Raw genomic sequence first — 19986 nt, 5'->3', positions numbered from 1 at the left:
ATTTTTGAGAATTCTCCCTAACATACAGTTGAACACAAACTTGCAGGGCGCTCCCTTCCTCAAGCTTATTGTCTCCCCTTCGTTCATGTTTATTTTAACTTTATTCACTTTTGCCGTTTGTTTACCTTTTAGCTTCTAACAATGTACCTTTCAAAGAGACTTTCGAATGGGCTCCTTCCTTTCACTGGACCACTCTGTTACTTGGTATCGCTGATCTCACTGCTGCATTTTACTATAAAGTTCATTCACAGGTCTGCCTTTCTTTGCGTCTCTACCGCACACATGCAGGCTTCACTGGTGATATGTTGCTACTTTATTCGCTTTAACACACACCAGTCTCTCAGGTTGCTTGCCTACTCAACTGGTTGTGTGCACCTTTCTTGTTTTGCGATTTCCAATTTACAAGTCAGGGTTAGTACCACATGCTTGGGCTCGCCTCCCCAACTCTGTCGTTCACCGGGAGGGTCGCTGGCATCCTTATAAAATAATGCAATTTTCACTTGTGGGGTCTGGCCTTCTCCATGTGTCTTTCGCGGTCTGTCGGAGGCAACGACCTCCAGCAGGGAAGCCTTGGGGTTTTCCACGCGCTGCTCTAGTCCCTTGGTCTGTTGCTCTGCTCCAATAGGTGTGCCTTCGTCCTGGAAGTTCTGCTCGTACTCGTGTTCTGCCTTGCTCAGAGCGTCTCTTTAGGTGTTGCCTTTTATTCGCGTGAGGAGAGTTAACTGGTATCAAGTGTATGCATTTAGTGTAAAGTGCCTGACTTTGTCTGACCCGATTAACGGAACATGTCCAGTACGATGTGAGTTAGTCTAGGTACTCTCAGTCACCCTCTTCCTCGGCCCAGTGTTTGTGTAAAAAGGAGCGGGGAAGGTGGAGTTGGGACTTTTGAAAATCCTACAAAATAGGATGAGGTAGATAAACAAAAAGGGGGGAATACCGCATCTCACCATTGGCTGTCACACCCCCACCCTTTGGTTTCTCACAGTACACATTCACACAGAAAACACCTGCGCGCGCTCTCTCTCTCTCTCGCTCTCTCTCTCTCTTGCTCGCTCTCTCGCTCGCTCTCTCTCTCGCTCTCACCTCACTCCTCCCCCAACCCACCCACCCACCTTGGAAGCAGCTCCAGCACAGACTCTTTGTTGGGGGTCTCCACAGTATCCACAGTACACATCACGGCATGCATGTACGCACGCACGCACAGCCACACGCCCACCATGGAAGCAGCCCTGACAAACTCTTTCTTGTTGGATGGGGATGGAGCTGCACACTTTCGTCTTTGGGCTTCCCTTAAACACACTCACCTTGTGGGCGTCCTCCCTGCTGCCAGCGTGGGTTAGGCCGTATCTGTGCCATGTGACTGGGTGCATAGTACGTTGGTCTGCTTTGAGCCTGCATGAGAGAAACAAACATTATCTCTGGTTCAGAAAGCAGTTACAGAAGGAAGATGAAATGTCTCTAGCTCAGAAAGTGTGATGCTACATCAGAAAGTGGTGCAATATCTAAAGCACCACAGACATGCATGAGCGGCTCAGAAAGGTGACGTTAGCACTATTCAGGGGACGATCACAGAGTACTGTCAGGTGAGTAGCTCAGACAGGAAGTTGTTACACCTGTTGGGTGAGAACCGGAGTGATGTCAGTGCTGTCAGGTGAATGGCGCAGACAGAGATGTTACATCCATGAAACAAGCATCACTTAGTGATGTCAGCGCTGTGAGGTGTGTAGCTCAGACAGCGACATGTTAGAATCATTGGGTGAACACAAGAGTGATGTTAGCACGGTTAGGTGAGTGACTAAGATAGGGAGGTGTAAGGTCCGTTGGGTGAGCATCACAGAGTGAAGTCGGTTCTGTCAGGTGAGTGACTCAGGCAAGACGTTACCCCTGTTGGGTGAACACCACAAAATGATGGTGGTCAGTTAAATGACTCAGACAGGGAGATGTTCAATCCAATGAGAGCACCACTGAGTGATGGAAGCACTGTAAAATGAATGATTCTGGCAGGGAGGTGTTCAGTCTGTTAGGTGAGCACTAATGAGTGATGCCAGTATTGTGAGTGGAGTGGCTCAGACAGGGAGACATTATTTCATTTGTGTGAGCACCAGAGAGTGATGATGGTGTTGTCAGGTGAGTGGCTCAGACAGGGACATGTTATTCCCTTTGTGTGAGCACCAGAGAGTGATGATGGTGCTGTCAGGTGAGTGGCTCAGACAAAGAGACGTTATTCCCTTTGTGTGAGCACCAGAGAGTGATGATGGTGTTGTCAGGTGAGTGGCTCAGACAGGGACATGTTATTCCCTTTGTGTGAGCACCAGAGAGTGATGATGGTGCCGTCAGGTGAGTGGCTCAGACAAAGAGACTTTATTCCCTTTGTGTGAGCACCAGAGAGTGATGATGGTGTTGTCAGGTGAGTGGCTCAGACAGGGACATGTTATTCCCTTTGTGTGAGCACCAGAGAGTGATGATGGTGCTGTCAGGTGAGTGGCTCAGACAAAGAGACGTTATTCCCTTTGTGTGAGCACCAAAGAGAGATGATGGTTCTGTCAGGTGAGTGGTTCAGACAAAGAGACGTTATTCCCTCTGTGTGAGCACCAGAGAGTGATGATGGTGCTGTCAGGTGAGTGGCTCAGATAAAGAGACGTTATTCCCTCTGTGTGAGCACCAGAGAGTGATGATGGTGCTGTCAGGTGAGTGGCTCAGACAGGGACATGTTCGATCTGTCAGGTGAATGCAACACATGGTCTGCGGTACCTGAGGCACGGCCGGCATGAAGTACCCTCCGGCTGCTGGCTGGAACTGATTAATAATGGTGTTGGCGGGCAGAGCCCGCATGCCTGCAATGCGCTGCATGTACTGGTTGGTTAGGTGGGCCTTGCGCTCCTCTTTCCGCTGGGCGAGCGCTACGTAGAGCGGTTTGGAGCCCACGATACGGCCGTTCATCTCAGTCACAGCTTTTGTGGCTTCTTCCGGTGATGAGAAACACACAAATCCAAAGCCCTTACTGCGGCCATCCTCCAGCATCACCTGAAAACAATAAGGGGGGCCGCTAGTAAATTGTCTCGATCTGAAAAGGCGAAACACACAAAACCAAAAATCCTATTCTTGTCAATCTTCAGCACTGGCTGCAGGCAGAAAGAGGTATGCACCTTTTGCCATATGTGAGTAGGATAGCCCTTCAGGAGACCATAGTCTGACAAGACGAGAGAAAGGAGCATAGCAGTAATAGTAGTTTAGCAACTGGTGGATACGTTGAAAGGAAAAGGGTGGAATAAGGTGTGCGAGTGATCACTGCCCACCCCTAGTGACTTAATCGGATGGAATATGCCACCACTAAAGACGCAGCAGCATCCTATGGCCTCAACCCAAAATTACAGTTCCTGTCCTCCCTAATGGCTCAACCTATTCCTGCAGATTCCGCCCAGACGGAAAGCCTCTGATCAGACATATGGACTATTGCCAGACCCACGGTCACTGACCACTCTACAAAATCTGTCAGTCTCCCACCACCTGGAATACATGTGTTCCTCTGGACTCTTCCCACCACTATGGACACTCCATAGTCCTGTGGACTCCGCAAATCCTATGACCTTTACCCATCACTAGGGACTCTGCCTTCCACTCTGATTCCACAGAACCTGCAATATGGAATGAATTGCTCTCCCATCGCTATGCCTTATTCTCATCACTACACCGCCCTCTACGAATTTTGCTCACATGTACGAATTCCGCACATCCCTAAAGACCTTGCTAAAAAAAACCTCTATAAGCAGCATTGAAGGCTCCGAAGTAAGAATAAGACCCACACTTGCTGTTTCCAGACTTGCTGTTTCCAGACCGAGGGGAAGATTGAGCACTCATCCGCAGTTCTGGGAGAGGGGCATGGGAGCAGCACGCCTGCGTTCATAAATTATATCGAAAAGCCACCTGTTTGCTTGAATAATGTGGATGAAGTGCTTCTCAGAGGCCAGCATGCGGGAGTCACCTCTGGTGGCAGTGTATGGGAGAAGCGACTCTTGGGGAGAATGTGGATGAAGTGCATCTCAGAGGCCAGCATACGGGAGTCACCTCTGGTGGCAGTGTATGGGAGAAGCGACTCTTGGGGAGAATGTGGATGAAGTGCATCTCAGAGGCCAGCATACGGGAGTCACCTCTGGTGGCAGTGTATGGGAGAAGCGACTCTTGGGGAGAATGTGGATGAAGTGCACCTCAGAGGCCAGCATGCGGGAGTCACCTCTGGTGGCAGTGTATGGGAGAAGCGACTCTTGGGGAGAATGTGGATGAAGTGCATCTCAGAGGCCAGCATACGGGAGTCACCTCTGGTGGCAGTGTATGGGAGAAGCGACTCTTGGGGAGAATGTGGATGAAGTGCACCTCAGAGGCCAGCATGCGGGAGTCACCTCTGGTGGCAGTGTATGGGAGAAGCGACTCTTGGGGAGAATGTGGATGAAGTGCATCTCAGAGGCCAGCATGCGGGAGTCACCTCTGGTGGCAGTGTATGGGAGAAGCGACTCTTGGGGAGAATGTGGATGAAGTGCATCTCAGAGGCCAGCATGCGGGAGTCACCTCTGGTGGCAGTGTATGGGAGAAGCGACTCTTGGGGAGAATGTGGATGAAGTGCATCTCAGAGGCCAGCATACGGGAGTCACCTCTGGTGGCAGTGTATGGGAGAAACGACTCTTGGGGAGAATGTGGATGAAGTGCATCTCAGAGGCCAGCATGCGGAAGTCACCTCTGGTGGCAGTGTATGGGAGAAGCGACTCTTGGGGAGAATGTGGATGAAGTGCATCTCAGAGGCCAGCATGCGGGAGTCACCTCTGGTGGCAGTGTATGGGAGAAGCGACTCTTGGAGAGAATGTGGATGAAGTGCACCTCAGAGGCCAGCATGCGGGAGTCACCTCTGGTGGCAGTGTATGGGAGAAGCGACTCTTGGGGAGAATGTGGATGAAGTGCATCTCAGAGGCCAGCATGCGGGAGTCACCTCTGATGGCAGTGTATGGGAGAAGCGACTCTTGGGGAGAATGTGGATGAAGTGCATCTCAGAGGCCAGCATACGGGAGTCACCTCTGGTGGCAGTGTATGGGAGAAGCGACTCTTGGGGAGAATGTGGATGAAGTGCACCTCAGAGGCCAGCATGCGGGAGTCACCTCTGGTGGCAGTGTATGGGAGAAGCGACTCTTGGGGAGAATGTGGATGAAGTGCATCTCAGAGGCCAGCATGCGGGAGTCACCTCTGGTGGCAGTGTATGGGAGAAGCGACTCTTGGGGAGAATGTGGATGAAGTGCATCTCAGAGGCCAGCATGCGGGAGTCACCTCTGGTGGCAGTGTATGGGAGAAGCGACTCTTGGGGAGAATGTGGATGAAGTGCATCTCAGAGGCCAGCATACGGGAGTCACCTCTGGTGGCAGTGTATGGGAGAAACGACTCTTGGGGAGAATGTGGATGAAGTGCATCTCAGAGGCCAGCATGCGGGAGTCACCTCTGGTGGCAGTGTATGGGAGAAGCGACTCTTGGAGAGAATGTGCATGAAGTGCACCTCAGAGGCCAGCATGCGGGAGTCACCTCTGGGGGCAGTGTATGGAAGAAGCGACTCTTGGGGAGAATGTGGATGAAGTGCACCTCAGAGGCCAGCATGCGGGAGTCACCTCTCGTGGCAGTGTATGGGAGAAGCGACTCTTGGGGAGAATGTGGATGAAGTGCATCTCAGAGGCCAGCATACGGGAGTCACCTCTGGTGGCAGTGTATGGGAGAAGCGACTCTTGGGGAGAAAGTTGATGAAGTGCGTCTCTGTGGCCAACATGTGGGAATCACGTCTAGTCGCAGTCCATGGGTGAAGCGAGACTTGGGGAGAATGTGGATGGAGTGCGTCTCTGGGGCCAACATATGGGAGTCACGTCTAGTCGAAGTCCATGGGAGAAGCGACTCTTGGGGAGAATGTGGATGGAGTGCGTCTCTGTGGCCAACATGTGGGAGTCACGTCTAGTTGCAGTGCATGGGAGAAGCGACTCTTGGGGAGAAAGTTGATGAAGTGCGTCTCTGTGGCCAACATGTGGGAGTTACGTCTAGTAGCAGTCCATGGGAGAAGCGACTCTTCGGGAGAATGCGGATGAAGTGCGTCTCTGTGGCCAACATGTGGGAGTACGTCTAGTAGCAGTCCATGGAAGAAGCGACTCTTGGGGAGAATGTGGATGAAGTGTCTCTCTGTGGCCAACATGTGGGAGTCACGCCTAGTAGCAGTGCATGGGAGAAGCGACTCTTGGGGAGAATGTGGATGGAGTGCGTCTCTGGGGCCAACATGTGGGAGTCACGCCTAGTAGCAGTGCATGGGAGAAGCGACTCTTGGGGAGAATGTGGATGGAGCGCGTCTCTGGGGCCAACATATGGGAGTACGTCTAGTAGCAGTCCATGGAAGAAGCGACTCTTGGGGAGAATGTGGATGAAGTGTCTCTCTGTGGCCAACATGTGGGAGTCACGCCTAGTAGCAGTGCATGGGAGAAGCGACTCTTGGGGAGAATGTGGATGAAGTGCTTCTTTGAGGGCAGTGGTAGAACAACTGTTTGAAAGCAGCATGTTTTAAGACACAATTTTGGAGTATGGCGATTATATTTATATAGTGCCAACATGTGCTTCTGACCACTTTGAGATACTTCCCGTTTCTGCATCAGTGCACCGCAGGACCTGTGTTAGAGCCCCAGACCCTACGCTGCTGAGACTGTCGCAACATCCTCAAAAGCCCGGTTATGTGTGTGCTTTTAGGACAATTGAGGGGGTCTTTCAATCAGTGGAGTGGCATGCGCCTACTCTACTGGAGGACCCCCTTAACTGCTAGCTTGTTTTTGGGGCTCCACGGCTGCTGTGAATTAAGCCAGTGCAAGGCTCTTCTGGGAAAAGTCTTCATATACCACTCCCCCCAAAAATCCCTCATTGTACTGCAGTTGCTTCCTTGTGAGAAAAGGTGGCAGCAGGATGACCGCTAAAGGTGTGGGAGAAGCAGCTCATTAGGGAAATCATGTTGGAGATGCAGTACTTTAGGGTATTGTGTATCAAAAAGGACCCTCCTTGGGACAGGGTAATGTGATAGAAGCACCTCTTGCTACTACTTTTGGTGAGAAATTGTACCCTCTTTCAAGGGGAGTGGGGCAGTGGCCCTTCCTATGACAGGAGAGCATTGGACAGTCAGCACTTATCTAGGAAATTAAAGGAAGACCAATGTTCTAGAAAGGTAATGAGGGTAACAGTTTCCTGTTGACACAGATAAAGCACAGAAGGGAGGCATAGTGCCCAGTCTATCAGAGAAAGCAGAAGCAATGAGCGGACTATGGGGCGCAATTACCTGTCTAGGGAAGGGATGTTAGGCCTCTGCAGGAACTATCTAAGTGTCAAACTACTAACTGGCATACGTGCTACACAGGGGACTGGCATACGTGCTACACAGGGGACTGGCATACGTGCTACACAGGGGACTGGCATACGTGCTACACAAGGGACTGGCATACGTGCTACACAGGGGACTGGCATACGTGCTACACAGGGGACTGGCATACGTGCTACACAGGGGTGTTGCCAGGTCTGGAAAAGATCTGGGGCTAAGCTAATGTCGGGGCTGTTGGGTCTCAGGGCTTGCTAGCCTTTTGGTTGTAGCCTATGAGCTTCTATCCGGGGCTACAACCAAACACCTGGGGCTATAGTCCCCACGGCCACACCTCTGGGATTACAAGATAACAAAATGATTGGGGCATGCCCCTGGTCTTTATTGTAGCAGAGCTGTAGAGACAGAGCGCAGTGTGAATAAAGCGAGTGTCTGGATTCTCTCTGCAATGATCTGGCACTCCCTACTCCTCCACGAGCATGGCACAGCTTGAGCAGGAATGAGGTAGGTGCATCTTTAACAATTGTCACCTGTTGGGACAACAACATTCAGTGCACCATCCCTGGAAAATATGCAAAACATTACTTACCCGTAACAATATTATTGAAGCTTATCATTTCGTGAACACTTCTTTCTTTTTGTGAACATTATCCCACACTATTTTGTAGCACAGCAGTAAGGAATGGCAATATTTATTTTTGTTATAGTATAGGCACATTTTATTTTACTAGACTCCACTAGGACTGTATTATTATTTGTTGATGGTTGTAGCTTACTCCCATCTTAGATTTAGGTTTAGATAAGTGTTTTCACACCACTGATCAAGTTCAATAAACACCCTTGGACTGTGATCACTTGTGTCCGTCTTACTTTGATACCAGGCCTTTCTTACACCAGGAGCCACGTTTCACTCCCCAGGCCAACTGATGTCATATACACATTGCTACGAGACAATCATTCTGGGTGTTATGGAAATGTGCTGAAAGCAGCAGTAAGACAGCTACAAGACGTTCAAGGCATGCACGGTCACAAACAAAACAGGCTGCAACAGTTGCACTCACCATTAGCTAGTAAGAAAGTGTGATTTGTGTATGTGGAGAATTGGGGCGAGCGACTTTTTATGCCTGGCTAGTAGCTTGCAACGTGGAATGCTGACCCCTGTGTAAAGGACATACATATATTGTTTGCAGCTGATGAGGGAGTTGGATTTGTGGCACACATTGTATTAGATTTCCTGAGGTCACTATATCTTTATTTTGGTCCCTGCAGCTGAGTGATTACTTTCCTTGAGGCATGAAGAGTTGAGCCCACCGTACCTTGGCACTTGTAATGGAGCCGAAAGGAGAGAATTCTTTCCGCAGTTTTTCATCATCAATGGTGTCATCCAGATTCTTAATGTAGAGGTTCACCCCCTGCAAGCAGAAACAAAGGCATCAAAATGGAGAAAGATGGAGACTGGGTTCATGGGGGATGAAAATGATAGAGGGGGCGATGATATAAGGGTGATATCGAGAAAGCAAGGGAGCCAAAGATAGAGTGGGCAAGGGAAGGGTCGACAGAGAGAAAGACATGAAAAGAGGGACAAAGGTGGCAAGAGAATGAAAGGGGAGATAAGTGAAAAAGATGAGGCGAGGAAGAGGTGGTGAAGAGAGAAAAATGCGGTGAAAGAAGGGAGATACAAAAAGAAGAGAAGAGACAAAGATAAGGTTACAACAAAGTCACACAACTTTGGAAGAGAACCAGTGACAGGGCAAATAAACGGCAGCAATAAGGAGAAAGAAAGGCCTACGGAGTGCTGTATGGTGAAATAGGGTGACAAGAAGCAAGAGCTAGGGATGGGTAAAAGGCCACTAAAAGCCTGGATAGACAGGGAGAGAGGGAGAGAATGCAAAAGACAGACTGGCAGAACCAAAAGAAATCTAGAATGATGAAAGGAGCGTGGTGAGAGAGGGGAAGGTGATATAGCAAAGAAATGGGGCACAATAAATAAATGGAGGTTAGGGACAAGAAAGAAAGGACGTGAGAGGGTGTTATGTATTTATAGTTTTAACCACATTGAGGGTATGAGATGTAATTGTAGTTGGTTATTTATAACGCGCTTAATACCCAGAGTTTTATAAGCGCGTTGCCCCTGAGCTATCCTCCGGAGCGTAATTCCAAACCATGTCTTTAACATGGGCAGCTAGTGTAATGTATTTGATATATTCAAGCAATAAGAGTCACAATATCAGGTCCCAGCGCCGAAATCCTGCAGGAGCAGAATAATAGCTCACCAGATCCCCCAAACCGGGGTACCAAACAGTTAATTGAACAACTATTGAGTTGACCAGACCGGGGGAAAGGGGAAGTGGATAAAATAACAAACGGTCAGGATTCCTCTGGTTTCCTTCAACTCTTAGACGTCTCTGAACTCAGGAAAACCTGCAAGTAATACATCAAACCTAAGCACACTAACACTTGAACATAATATGTACTTCCCCAGAACCACTGATTACCCGACTGCCTCTGACAATTGCCTAGAGGCAACTTAAAGAAAGGCTGCATTCTTGTAGAACTGCAACTGCCCTCTACTGTTGCGCTCACTGTGACTACTTTGATCCGTTTCTGCTACAGATGTAGATATCTCACCAAGTTCTAAAACCTTTTCTTTTTCCTTGGACAGTACTGCTGTGGACTAGATTTCCCTCTGACTGGGAATTTACTTTTCAAATTCTTGTATCACTGTATTATATGTATCTTTGCCATGTTTGCCATGCTTCACTTGACTGCTTTAACACTGCAACATAGCTTGGCCACGCTTCTCTTCACCGTTCTGCTCTTCACCTACCCATGATCAAACGTGTAGCTCTGGGCAGGGAGTATGCCAAGAAACTAAGCGCTTACACTCACCTCTCAAACTCGAGTCTCTAAATGAGAAGAGTTGGTTATGTGGTGGAAGTGTTGAGGATGAAGCGTCTCTGCTAATCCCTTCTGTATCACACATGTTCCTTACACAGTCTCTCCCAATTTTAACTCTCTGCTGTTGTCTCTCTTCTTTACTTCACCTGTTCTGTCTCCCATTTCCCTCTCTGGCTTGACTGCCATTCTCTTGTTCTCTCAATTTAGCACTTGCAATATATGTTTCATTATCTCTCATCATTCCTCTGTACAGGCTTCCCATGCTCCTTCTGCCTCTTACTCCATTTCTGTCTATTAATGATTTAGCCCTGCACTTATTTGGTCTCTAAATTTCTCAGTCTGTCCATTATATCCCTATCGTTCATGATTTCAGCCTTCTCCTGTTCTCCCTCTGGCTGTTTCTGCCCTCTCTGCTCCTGAACCAATCCTCTCTCTTTTTCCTCTCTGTTCTGTCTCTTTTAGTTTCTCTCCCATTATGCATCCTCTTAACCTGCAGCAGTCCTTCTGAAACATATCGCGGTGGAGAGGCAAGTGGTTACTGCGCCTGCCTCCCTTTCAGAAGTGTGCTGCAGATAAGGAAATTAAACACAGCCTGGACTTTTCTGCACTGTGTTTACTTTCTTTAGCTGCAGCACACTTAGGAAAAGGAGGCAGGCGCCAGACTAAAAGGACATATGCAAAGGCAGTGCTTGCTGTAGGAGAGCCGATTAACAGCCAATCAGTGTTTATCGGCTCTGTTGCGGCAATACCTAGAGTGTTTATTTCTTGAAAGGAGTGTCCCGACAAAAAGGCAGCACTTACCCCAACATCTCAGATAACACCTAATTGCCTGTCAATTGTTCTTCGACTCACGCCCACCAGATATAGTGCCGCAACACACCAGGGTGGTGGGGGCGGGGGGGTTAGCAGCGCCCCATAATTTGAAGAACACTGCTCTATGGAGAAGGGAGGGGTCAAAGTTCCTCCTTGCTTGATTTTAAAGCCACTAAATTGGATTTTTGGCCTTTTTGAGGCATTTGAGTCAACAAAGGACTATAGCTGTTTGCTTTTAAGAACAATTTTTAATGGTGCAGCATGGGGATTGGACTGTACCCATAGCAAAAAGATCACCACCTATTCACAATTGCCTATTATTGGCTGACACCATGGGCACTACCAATTGACACTGCATCCTTTTTCCTTTTTAGCTGTTTCTGCTAAAAGGGACCATGGTGATACTGATAGGTGGTATTTAATGGTTTACTGGGGGGATTTTTCCTGGATTGCGCAGACCGCTGCAGGCATCCAGTCCTCTTCAGCCCTCATCTCCCTGCCTTCTACAGATAGTACGAGTGGATTTACCCACCTTTGATATCACATTGAGAAAAGTATGGAGGTATTGAAAAGGACAGGTGCTTCTATGAAGATTGCCTAGCGAGAGCTGATGATGTGGCCTAGCGAGAGCTGATGATGTGGCCTAGCGAGAGCTGATGAGGTGGTCTGGCGAGAGCTGATGATGTGGCCTAGCGAGAGCTGATGATGTGGCCTAGCGAGAGCTGATGAGGTGGTCTGGCGAGAGCTGATGATGTGGCCTAGCGAGAGCTGATGAGGTGGCCTAGCGAGAGTTGATGAGGTGGCCTAGCGAGAGCTGATGAGGCGGCCTGGCGAGAGCCGATGAGGCGGCCTGGCGAGAGCCGATGAGGTGGTCTGGCAAGAGCTGATGAGGTGGCCTAGCGAGATCTGATGAGGTGGCCTAGCGAGAGCTGATGAGGCGCGCTAGCAAGGGCTGATGATGTGGCCTAGCGAGAGCTGATGAGGTGGGCTAGCAAGATCTGATGAGGTGGCATAGCGAGAGCTGATGAGGCGGCCTAGCGAGGGCTGATGAGGTGGTCTGGCAAGATCTGATGAGGCGGCCTAGCGAGATCTGATGAAGTGGCCTAGCGAGAACTGATGAGGCGGCCTAGCGAGAACTGATGAGGCGGCCTAGCGATATCTGATGAGGCGGCCTAGCGATATCTGATGAGGCGGCCTAGCAAGATCTGATGAGGCGGCCTAGCAAGATCTGATGAGGCGGCCTAGCGAGAGCTGATGAGGTGGCCTAGCAAGATTGATGAGGCGGCCTAGCGAGATCTGATGAAGTGGCCTAGCGAGAACTGATGAGGCGGCCTAGCGAGAACTGATGAGGCGGCCTAGCGATATCTGATGAGGCGGCCTAGCAAGATCTGATGAGGCGGCCTAGCGATAGCTGATGAGGCGGCCTAGCGATAGCTGATGAGGCGGCCTAGCAAGATCTGATGAGGTGGCCTAGCAAGATCTGATGAGGTGGCCTAGCAAGATTGATGAGGCGGCCTAGCGAGATCTGATGAGGCGGCCTAGCGAGATCTGATGAGGTGGCCTAGCGAGATCTGGTGAGATTGCATAGTGAGATCGATGAGATTGCATAATGAGATCCGGTGAGGATGCCCAGCGAGATCCGGTGGGGATGCCTAGCGCGATCCGGTGGGGATGCCTAGCGCGATCTGGTGAGGCAGGCAATTACTATGAAGGCGGCTGTATAGACTTTGAGAATGTTGATTAGCCTGAGCAGACAGAGCCAATGACAGTGATTGCTGCATATTCATTAATAACTTGCATAGTACGTGTGTTGTGACAATAATGGCATCAATGTTTCTTTATTACTTATTTCTCATAATTAAAAATGTACATTATACATGGTATTGTTTATTTGTAAAGCACCTATACACAAAGCAAGTGTTTCAAAGTGCTGAAGGAGGGAGGGAACAAGCGGAGAAAAACAACAGCCATTCAGAGCAGAGTAAGTGCATGGCACAAGTGCATAAGTATAACAGTGTAGATAACAAAAAATGGGTCTGACGATGATTCTGCAGTTTTTCAAAGTGCATTGAGGCGTGACCATGCAAGGAGGAGAGACCAGGAAAAAACAGGTAGATGATCTTCAAGGCATGGTACATTCAGATTGTGCAAGTGCGCGGACAGGTGCAGGGGTTGAGGGAGAAGTGCAGGGGGGACCAAGTGAGCCCAGTCAGTAAGAGCTGGGTTAATTGCTGAGAGATGCCACTCTCATGGGTCAATTGACCAAGTGCAGTAACGATGAGGCAAGTGCGAGAGGACTGGCGAGGGTGCCTGTGAGACTCTGAGGTACACAGGGCGGCCAGTCACCAAGCTCTGCGGAAAAGGATGGAGAGAGGGATAGAGCAGAGAGATAAGTTAGCAGGATAGAGAGAGAGAGAAGGAAGAGGAGAAGAGGAATGTCTTAAGTAGTTTCCGGAACTTAGGGAGATCCAGCTCAAGGCGGAGGGAGGCTATTTCAGAGGGAGGCCCCTGCTGAGGATAAAGATCTCCCTCCAAATCTCTGCTTAGAGAACCGGCTCAGTCACAGAAGGTTGGAGGCGGATCAGCGGAGGGCTCAGGAGGGACAGTATTTAGGTAGGCAATGTTGCAGATAGGTAGGTCCCAGGCCCCAGAAAGCCTTACGGACAATGCAGTGGGTCTTGAACTTGATCTTGCAGCCACGGGGAGCCAGTGGAAGGATTTCATCGCCGGAGAGAGGCGGCCCCTGGGCTTAAGGCCAAGGATAAGTCTTGCGGTTGTGTTCTGGATGAGTTGTAGAGGGCGCAGAGCAGAGGCAGGGAGGTTGAGAAAAGGCTGTTGCAGTAGTCCAGCCTTGAAAGAACCCAGAGCTCTGGAGACAGTGAGCTGCTGGGGGAAGGTGAGAAAAGGAAGAGTACCTCTGAGGAGGTGCAGCTAGTAGTTGGACTTTTTAGAGATGTCTGTGATGTGAGTGGAGAAGGAGAGAGTGGAGTCGCAGATGGCCCCAAGATTATTTGCCACGCAGGTGGGTGCAGGCGCAGGGCCAAGGAAGGCCGGGCAGGGTGGGAAAGCGGGATCTACATGAAATGACCAAATCCAAAATATATATATGTGGGGTGAGGCCCCCCAAACTCTCCCACCTTACCCCTATACATTTTTAATAACTTTAACCCCCCCCCACATATATACATATATATTCGAACAAATAGGGGTCGGACTTTTGGGCTTCGGACTTTTTGCCCTCAGTAATTTCGTACAATACCGGGAAAGCGGCAGCATTAGTCACAATGTGAACAATCTCAGTCTTACTGGCGTTGAGGCAGAGGTCGTTTGTGGCACACCATGACTGAATCGGGGACAGACAGTCAGTTATCTGTGAGGTAGAGAAGGTGGCTGAGGGTAGCTTGACAGAGAGTTGCGTGTCATCCGCGTAACACTGGAAGTTAGAGATGAAAGTGCCAATCACACGTGCCAGGGCAGCCATGTAGACATTGAAAAACCAGGGGGATAGGTTAGAATCCTGGGGAACGCCACAGGTTGAAAGAGTGATAGTAGAGAGAAAAGACCCAAGTTCCACCTGGGATGGACGGTTGGAAAGGAAGGAGGTTAACCACGCCAGAGCCTGACCTGTGATTCCCAGGGTGTCATGGAGATGTGCGATCAGGATGTAGTGGTTTACCGTGTCAAAGGCAGAGGAGAGGTCAATGAGAATGAGGACAGAGGGTGTGTTAGTGTCAAGATTTGAGAGCAGGTCTTCACAGGTGTTCAGAAGAGGAATTTCCGTGCCTCTGGATGCTCTTAAACCAGCCTGATGGTCGTGAAAGCAGCCAGCAGATTCAGTGTGGAGGGTAAACTGAGAGAAAGCCAACTTCTCCAGGTGTTTGCCCAGGAAAGGAGTGACAGAGATAGGGTGGTAGTTTGTCGAAATGGAGGGGTTGGGAGAGGGTCTTATTGTATTGTATAAAGATTTATAGAGTGCGGCAAAGATCCGAAGGAGGGCAGCAAACCACCAGAGAGGGAGAATCAAGCAGGCAGGATCAGAACAGACAGGTTTTTAACTGCTTACGAAAAATAGATAGTGCCTGAATGCTCCTAAAGTGTGAAGGGAGAGCATTCCACAACATCGGAGCCAACACAGAAAAGGATCTGCCTTCCGCACGAGAGCAACGGAAGCAGGGAACAGTCAACAGAAGCTGGTCGGTCGAACGAAGGACTCTCTTAGGTTGAAAAAAAAGACAGCTTAGCTTCAACTTGAATTTAGCGCCCATGGAGTGGGTGGCACGATGGACCATACAGAGGACCTTAAACTTCACCTGAGTCCTGACATGGAGCCAATGGAGATACCAAAGTAGGTCCTGAGAATGGGCTAGTCTAGGGGCACAGAGAGCCAGCCTGGCCGCCGCATTCTGGAGGACCTAAGTCGAAATATGCCATTACAGTAATCAATGGCACCCATAATGGCGGGGGTAACTATTTTGCTCCTCGCCTTGTTGGGAAGAAGTGGAAGCACCTTCTTCAGAACCCAGAGTTTCGCAAAGCCACTCCAGCAGACCGCAGAGATCTGCGCCACTCTAGCACCTGACGTCATGATCTTGATTCCAAGACTTTTAACTACAGTGGTAGGTTTGTGACAGGGTCCCAAACAGATGGGCCAAATAGTCAGGAGTCCAACCATTGGATGTCTGGCTGATCACTAGTATCTCAGACTTTTCACCGTTCAACTTAAGCCAGTTTTCGGACATCCAATGGCAGACAGCTGAGAGACAATCTCTCAGGAGTACCAAAGGGCTTTCCTTAGGGGAGTTGAGGCGCAAAAAGATTTGGGTATCGTCCGCATACATGAAGAAATGTACACCGAAGCTGGCTATAAGCTTGGCAAGGCAGCCATGTATAAATTGAAAAGCAGAGGGGAGAGTGCCAAGCCCTGAGGGACTCTGCAGTCAACCACCACGAGGGGAGAGGTAAAAGGGGGAGAGACACCACTTGGGTACGACCAGATAGAAAAGAGAAGAACCATTTCAGGGGCATTCCCAAAACACCAGTGTCTGATAGACATTGTAAAAGTCTCAGATGGTCGACAGTATCAAAAGGTTTCTTAAGCAGAGGGTGCACAAGGGAGTGCTTAAGAGAAGTTGGAAAAACTCCAGTGGCAAAAGAGAGACTGCAGAGGTCAGCCAAGACTGGAGCGAGAGAGTCAATGTTGTCCTTAATGGTTTTGGAGGGCCAGGGGTCCATCTGTTTGGACAAAGTCTTCATAGATCGGACTTGTCTGGTGACTCCATCAGGTGTGACGCGAGTGAGAGAAGAGAGGAGAAGTGGGGAATGGGCCAAGGGAGGCTCCAGAGGTGTTGGTGTGTGATGTGCATGAGAGTGTAGGAAGCAATCATTGAGTGTTCATTACTGGGAATTATGTCAGAAGCCTTTAAACATAAACATTATATGTGGGGCATCTATTTGAAATGCTGTGTATCGACATGCTAGAACTGGTAAATGTCTTTAATACACATACAAAAGGTTACTGCAAGGGTTGAGCAGTGGACCATCAATACACATTTTTTATTAAAACGAGAGTTGGCCACTGCTGCTAAACATGGTACTCATCAGGTGCTGTGGAGGTTATCAAGAATGGCCTAGCGCCCTCGAAACACCATGATAGTCGGGCAGTCCCAGAAGGAGCAATGCAAGAGAATGGCATTTTTTAAACAAGAGTTTGATGTTCTCATCTGAAGCAAATCAAAAGAGATGATGGCTGGAAGGTTTAGAATTGGTCTTAATCTCTGGTTTCGCTCTGGGCAAACCTCCAGACCACCGTTCTTTGCCTGGCAAGCCATTCCAAAAGGGGAAAGACCATATATAAATCAAGCATGATCCTGACACCAAATGGGCAGTCCAACCCAAACTACTTGGTCACATCCATTCTGCATGAGTCCATAAGCATCCCCAAACATGTTTCAGCCTCGTTGGGCCTCATCAGTGAGCAGGGTCTCTAGGCCAAAACATGTCTGGGGATGCGTGTGCTCTTGTGCAGAAGGGATGTGACCTAGCAGTTCAGGCTGGACTGCCTCTTTTGGGGTGGGACAAAGCCTGATTTGCATATGGTTTTTCCTCTTCTGTAATGGCTTGGCAGGCTGAGAAACTATGGTCTGGAGGGTTGCCCAGAGATGTGCCATGCTTATGATTAATTCAAAACCTTCCAGCAATAACCTTTTTGTTTTGCTTAAGTCACCCCGAGTGGGACGTGTATGCCCAGTTGTGGGTCCCGAGCCTGCTGGGCCTAGAGACCCAAGCTCCTGCTCACTGATGACACCCAACCAGGCTGAAACAGGTCTGCGGAATCTTGTGGTCTCGTGCAGAAGGGATGTGACCTAGCAGTTCGGGCTGGACTGCCCCTTTTGGGGTAGGACCAAGCCTGATTTGAATATGGTTTTCCCCTTCTGTAATGGCCTGGCAGGCTGAAAAACAATGGCCTGGAGGGTTGACCACATTGCTGTCTGTGGTTATGATTTATACAATACCTTCCAGCCGGCGGAGTTCGGCAGAGTTCAGTCTGCAGGAGACCCTTGACAAGTGAGGAGCTGCAGCGACGGACTTCTCTACTGGTGTTTTTTTTTTTTTTTTCCTGTCGACCCTGGCATTGGTGTGGCTTTAAGGAAAAAAAAGCCCAACCAACCATAAAAACTACGGGAACGCGCGGAGCGCGCGCGGAGCTCGGCAGAGTTCAGTCTGCAGGAGAGGAGAGTCGGATCATGCACGATGTTGATCCACAAACGCGCCTGAAAGCTAAAAACAACAGGGGTAAAACCCAGGAATTAGCTCCCCCTGCCATGACACTGGAGCTTTCCAACTCCAGTGTAAACTATACCGACTCGCATGAGCTGCCCACAAACATGCAAACACCTAGCTCACCTGCCTTAACAAACAGAAACCCCTACGGTAACCCTCCAGTTTCGCCCACTCCAGACTCACACACAACATGTACTCCTATGCAATCTCTTAGTCAGATGCCAGATGACAATTCGATGTCTTTCGATAGAGTACAATCAAACGTGACACTAAGAGAGAAAGAGGCGGAAGAGGGGAGGGGAGAAGCAAACGCTGAGAAGATACAGCGGCTCTCGACATTAGTGATTGCGAGTTTGAACACCTGGACCGTTGACAAGCTTGCAACTAAATCCACTGTTTCTAAACAGTCTAATGACCTAACTCCTCCCAGTCCCGCGAGACTTACAGACCAACCTGTAAAAGACAATTGCTCGAGCGCACTACAAGCGCCTCGAGTAGAAACGCAAATAGACTTGGACCAATCGCAAGAGACAAATAATGACATGAGGTGCGCCGACCTGGCAACATCCATTGGAAAAAATCACCTAGATAAAACCGTCTCACCACGGCCCTCTAGGTTAGACAAATCAGACAGAGAACTGTTGGAAGTCTCAATTGCCCTGTCTCCGCTGACACGGCCAAATGGAAGTACCCAAGAGGCGCGAAAATCAGCAAACAGCGCTGAATCAGATGATGAAAATTCCCAGGGACAAGATTGCCTTGATAAATATAAAGACAACATGAAAAATGGCAAGTCCTCAAATCCAGCAAATAGAGATCCCATTGTAGCAAGAAATACGTCATCCATCCCGAAAATATTGCCGACAAACTTAAGTACGATTGAACGGCTAGCCAAGATGACAGCGGCAAAATCCAAATGGAAATCGAATTATGAAAGAGACATCGCCTCTCCTGTAAACAAAACACAGAATGTAGTCAGTGACGAAAGGATCTCTAATGACAGTCTGTTGCAAGAACCCACAGTACATGTCGCAAAAATTCTGCGACACATGCAAGCGGAGGACACGGGCACATGCCCACAAAAAATAGATCCGCTCACTACAACTGTATGTGTTCATAACTTGACTCACGAAGAAGCCGCTAGGGAATCGCAGTTAATGAAGAAAATGAAAGAAGACTTCGAACAAATGAAGCAAAAACTAACAGAAACCCATTTGAAATTGAAAAAAAAGGACAGACGCACCAGTAGTAATGACTGGGACCCACATAACTCTAACACTCTGGAAAATAGCAGTTTCACACATCCAGCACGTCAATGTACACAATCATCCTCTTCACAAAAAAAGGACGAGCTAGTGTATGTAACAAATACAATGCCAAAAACAAACTTAAACACAAGCATGGCGGAAAAGACTCTTGATACCACAACCGCAAGCAAAAATCATAACGATTCAAGTGGCTCAGCTAATAACGAAGAAAAAACAAAGGCCACCTCTAAACCAAACATATCAACGGCCGCTGCTATTCAAATACACAACAATGTGCTAGCTGCCACCTCCTTGGCTCTCATTCCTTTTACCAAGCTATATGGATCGCTTGGTGACGGGATTACGACACAGGGCTCCATGCTAACCAACATAAACGAAAAACTAAATAAAATGGAAATTCAACATGGTGAGCTACTAGCTCGCATGGATAAGGAAATAGAACAAACAGCGGCCTGGCAATCAAGGCTAACCGATCTAGCAATGCGCGACAATCACGAGAAGGAAATTCTGATGAAAGCTGTGCTAGAATGTATGTCATGGCTGCGGTACAGAGAAGATACTAAGGAAAAAAATGGAACTCATGGTACCAAAGAAGCAAAGACAGCGGCTGTCAGGACCAATGATACGACCGGGCATGTAGTTGTACCCCCCCACCAAAAATGTGCTGCATCAGTAAGCACACAAACCTCCATAGAACCCAGGCAGCCACTACAGTCGGAACAAAAGGCGGCAGGAACCAACGACAAATTACCAACACGAGTCGTAGTAGTGGAAAGTGATCACGACCCTCAACAAGTGCAAGAACCAAACATCCCACCTCAAGAAAGTCAGCTCCCGTCGACTTCGATCCGTTAGCCTTAC

General features: G+C 49.0%; 1 protein-coding gene and 1 non-coding gene across 6 annotated transcripts in view; both read right to left on the bottom strand.

The window, feature by feature from the left end:
- PABPC4 (poly(A) binding protein cytoplasmic 4) overlaps positions 1-19986 on the bottom strand; it is a 164980-nt gene that overhangs the window by 36219 nt on the left and 108775 nt on the right. For all 5 annotated transcript variants that reach the window (XM_069622411.1, XM_069622412.1, XM_069622409.1 and 2 more), the window contains 3 exons: positions 8683-8778; positions 2752-3024; positions 1305-1392 (listed from right to left, as the gene is read on the bottom strand). In XM_069622411.1, coding sequence (XP_069478512.1) covers positions 1305-1392; positions 2752-3024; positions 8683-8778 — 457 coding nt within the window. The remainder of the gene's footprint in view (positions 1-1304; positions 1393-2751; positions 3025-8682; positions 8779-19986) is intronic.
- LOC138505399 (small nucleolar RNA SNORA55) lies at positions 7749-7878 on the bottom strand. The gene has a single exon (XR_011280188.1). It is a non-coding gene; the product is annotated as a small nucleolar RNA SNORA55 (small nucleolar RNA).

This window comes from Ambystoma mexicanum, chromosome 11 (genome assembly GCF_040938575.1).
Source record: "Ambystoma mexicanum isolate Mex_15411 chromosome 11, UKY_AmexF1_1, whole genome shotgun sequence".
Classification (NCBI taxonomy): Eukaryota; Metazoa; Chordata; class Amphibia; order Caudata; family Ambystomatidae; genus Ambystoma; species Ambystoma mexicanum.
The sequence above is the reverse complement of the archived record's forward strand: the minus strand, read 5'-3'. Positions and strand labels throughout refer to the sequence as shown.